The sequence below is a fragment of the Diceros bicornis genome, chromosome 7, assembly GCF_020826845.1.
Source record: "Diceros bicornis minor isolate mBicDic1 chromosome 7, mDicBic1.mat.cur, whole genome shotgun sequence".
Classification (NCBI taxonomy): Eukaryota; Metazoa; Chordata; class Mammalia; order Perissodactyla; family Rhinocerotidae; genus Diceros; species Diceros bicornis.
The window spans coordinates 64,221,707-64,225,426 of record NC_080746.1 but is presented as its reverse complement, the minus strand read 5'-3'; the positions used below and the strand labels follow the sequence as shown (position 1 = coordinate 64,225,426).

Below are 3,720 nucleotides of genomic sequence, written 5' to 3'. Positions count from 1 at the left end.
TTGGTTTCTTTTCCATCTTCCTTCCCTGACCCATTGATGATGGCCCTTAGTAATTCCAACTGCAGCCTACTCCAACCTCCTTTTTTCTTGATTGGCATCCCAGGTTTAGAGGAAAGCCAGCACTGGATAGCATTGCAGCTGTGTGTACTTTACTTCCTTGCTCTAGTGGGGAATGTCACCACCATCTTCATCATCTGGACTGACTCATCCTTGCACCAGCCTATGTACCTCTTCCTGGCCATGCTATCTGGCATTGATCTGGTCCTGGCCTCCTCCACTGCACCCAAAACCCTTGCAGTGCTCCTGGCTCATGCCCATGAGATTGGGTACACTGTCTGCCTGATCCAGATGTTCTTCATCCATGCATTCTCTTCCATGGAGTCAGGTGTACTTGTGGCCATGGCTTTGGATCGCTATGTAGCCATATGTCACCCTCTGCACCATTCCACCATCCTGCATCCGGGGCTCATAGGGCGCATTGGCGTGGCAGTGTTGGTGCGGGGATTACTCCTCCTCCTCCCTTTCCCTGTCCTACTGAGGAGACTTGTCTTCTCCCAGGCCACCGTCATAGGTCATGCCTATTGTGAACATATGGCTGTGGTAAAACTTGCCTGCTCAGAAACCACAGTGAACCGAGCTTATGGCTTGGCAGTGGCACTGCTTGTGGTTGGGCTAGACGTCCTGGCCATTGGTATTTCCTATTTCCTCATCCTCCGCGCAGTGCTGAAGGTACCAGGAGGTGAGGCCCGACTTAAGGCCTTTAGCACTTGTGGGTCTCATATTTGTGTCATCCTGGTCTTCTATGTTCCTGGAATATTCTCCTTTCTCACTCACCGCTTTGGCCACCATGTACCCCATCACGTCCATGTTCTTCTGGCCACACTCTACCTCCTTGTGCCACCTGCACTCAATCCTCTTGTCTATGGGGTGAAGACGCAGCAGATCCGCCAGCGAGTACTCAGGGTATTCTACATAAAAGGATAGATCTGAGCATGTCCCAGTTATTTTCTTCAGAGGCTCCTGCCAAAGACACTGCCAGGAGACCATGGCTGGTTTAGGACATATGGACAGGGGCCATTCCACGGTGAGAAGTCCTTCTAGTCTACTAGTCTCATGGTAAAGAACACTCGTGGGCACTTGGCTCCACAGCTGATTCGGATGTACTTGGGTAGCTGGATTTGTGAATATTTTCCCCATCCTTTCTTTTGCTCCTGACCCCAACATTTCTCTACTTCTTGTGACGGAGGATCTTGAGGATAGGAAAATAGATGATAGCTCTGGATATGCAATTTTTCTCTCTTTACCCAATGACTGACCATGCAATATAGTGTGGAATGGAAATGGGAAGTCTGAACCTTTGGCTGGTTTTAGTTTTAGAGTGTTTTCAGACCCTTTAAGTTAGTGTTCTGAGCTCTAGGTCACAGGGCTCCTGTGTAGCAAGAGTGTTCTTCAAAGCATTTGAGATGTTCACAATGTGCGAAAACACTTACATTGCAATAATGGTGTTACTCATTTATTTAAAACAAACTTAAATGGGGCATGTACTGTAATAGGTTCTAGGAATAATATAGCGTGATCCCTATTTTCAAAGAAGATACATATGTGAATAATCTATTTCCTTTTAAAACATTCTGTTTGTATATTTAATTTATTGTATTTTAATTTATTTATATTTTTGGTTAGGATAAAGAGGAAATAAGACCAAGTATTGAATGCATGTATGTTTTAGAAATATTAATTTAATGATTATCAGTACCTAAAACATGAAATGTGTTAGAGTCTAGTGTTGGCAAACACAGCTGTGTTAATAAATGTACAAACAACTATGTCACTTAAAAATGAGTTTCTGTTCCTTAATGTGAATATGGAATGATGTCAATTAGACCCCCGATTTCTACTAACAGGAATTGGGTAAAACTTACAAGAGGATTGTCACAATTGGTATATTTCACCCTGTTTGTTGGATGTTGCCCTAAGATCTGGCGTTAAGTCTGTTGTGTTCCTAAAAAGTGACACATTTTTTTCAGTCCTGAAAGAAATCAAGTCTCTGCTACCTTGAGGTAGGATGCTCAGGTGATGAGAGGATTCTATCTTGAGATGCCATAGTTGTAGAAGGGGTGGAGTGAATTGTTTTCAGTTTCTCCTTTCTTTGTCAATTTTACTCCTGACAAATAGTTTTCTGTTATAGAGATGAGAATGAAATCTTTAATTTGATTGACACATGTGGGTGAATTAGGGAATCCTATTATGAGTTGTTCTTACTGCAGGAGGAATTACACATTTTTGATCACCTTTGTTCTAGGTCTAGAATTTAAACTCTGGTAAGTTGTCCTGGAGAAGCCCAGGCTATGGTCTATCGTGTCCACTGGAAAACAACTCTGTTGACCCTAGAGGTATTTAGTTTGGGTAGGTTATGAAAGGAAGTGGTATGCTCTCTCCTTCTCTTTACACCATTTGCTGATGCTTGGAATGTGGATATGATTGTGGGATCTGACGCAGCTTCCTTCGATCACAAGATGGCAACGTGTGTTGAAGATGGCAGAGCAACACTGTAGAAGAGCCTGTGTTCCTGATACACTCTGGGCCACCAACCTTAACTTAAACCTGAGACTGAAATAAACTTATATTTAGTTTAAGCCAGTATATTTTTGCGAATCTTTGTTGCAGCCGACTTACTTATAGCTTAAAAAGTATGTTTTTCATCTCAGATCTTCCAAGGGTGGTGTGTATTCAGTCTGAAGTATGTATTTTAAAATTTCCTTTGAAAATGTTTGTATTTTATGTTCGTTTAAAATGTCTTTATTTTACTCTCATTCAAATTTACTATCAGAAAATTATTTATATCATTTTCCTGTCGTATTTTATTTTCTACTGTGCCTGCAGTATATCCTCTATTTCATTCCTAGTAGTGTTTATTTGTTCTTTCTCTGTTTTTCTTGAATATTGATGTTAAATGTTTATCAATATTATGAAAATATTTAAACTGTATAGCCATTCAGCTAAATGTTAGCACTAATTCTTTTTGTTAACCTTTTCTTGTCTTTTCTGCTGATTTAGATTCTTTTACTTTTCTGCCACCTTAAAGATGCATTAAAAAAGGCATTTAAAAATATATTACATATTTTTTAAATGTCTTTTTTTACCTGCATTCACTCTTCTGTCTAATGGATTAGCTTTTCTGCTTGTTTAACTTGGTCCTTCCCTTTCTTGCTAGTTTCCTCCAATGTCTGTAGATTCTTACTCTTATCTATCTGTCCATAGGTGAGAATTAACCGATTTGGGTAGTTGGTGGGAGTTTCCTCAGAGGCTGTGAAGGTGACAGCTCCTGTGTCCTGATTGTAGGACTTGTAGGTCATTGTGCAGGGATTTGCTAACAAGCAGAATTCCTCTCAGTCTGTCAAGAGGAAAATGAAGAGGTGAGCTGGGCTCCCTCTTCTTTTGCTGAAATAGAGGAGCTTTCATGCCTGGAATCAGAGATGCTCCGGTATATTTTGCTGATCTCTGGAGCTGCTTTTCCATACTTTTTCTCTATTTCTAACTTGAAGAACTGAACCTACCTTGGAATTGACTCTGATTCTCTCTGGCTCCACTGCAATGACAGGGTTTGGAGATACAGAGACATCTCCTTCATTTTATATAGAGAGCTGATTTCCTTGTCACTCTGTATGCCCAGGATATTAACCTCACCCCGCCGCTCTAGCAATACAAGAACAGTTACCT

The 3,720-nt window shown here is 41.0% G+C and overlaps 1 protein-coding gene across 1 annotated transcript; it reads left to right on the top strand.

Moving 5' to 3' along the window:
• Positions 1-984, top strand: LOC131409125 (olfactory receptor 52L1). The gene has a single exon (XM_058546290.1). The coding sequence runs from the start codon at positions 37-39 to the stop codon at positions 982-984; it is 948 nt and encodes a 315-aa protein (XP_058402273.1). The 5' UTR covers positions 1-36.
• Positions 985-3,720: the final 2,736 nt, after the last annotated feature.

Excerpts from the sequence above, each read along its gene's own strand:
- LOC131409125 (XM_058546290.1), top strand. The coding sequence starts at position 37 with ATGATGGCCCTTAGTAATTCCAACTGCAGCCTACTCCAACCTCCTTTT.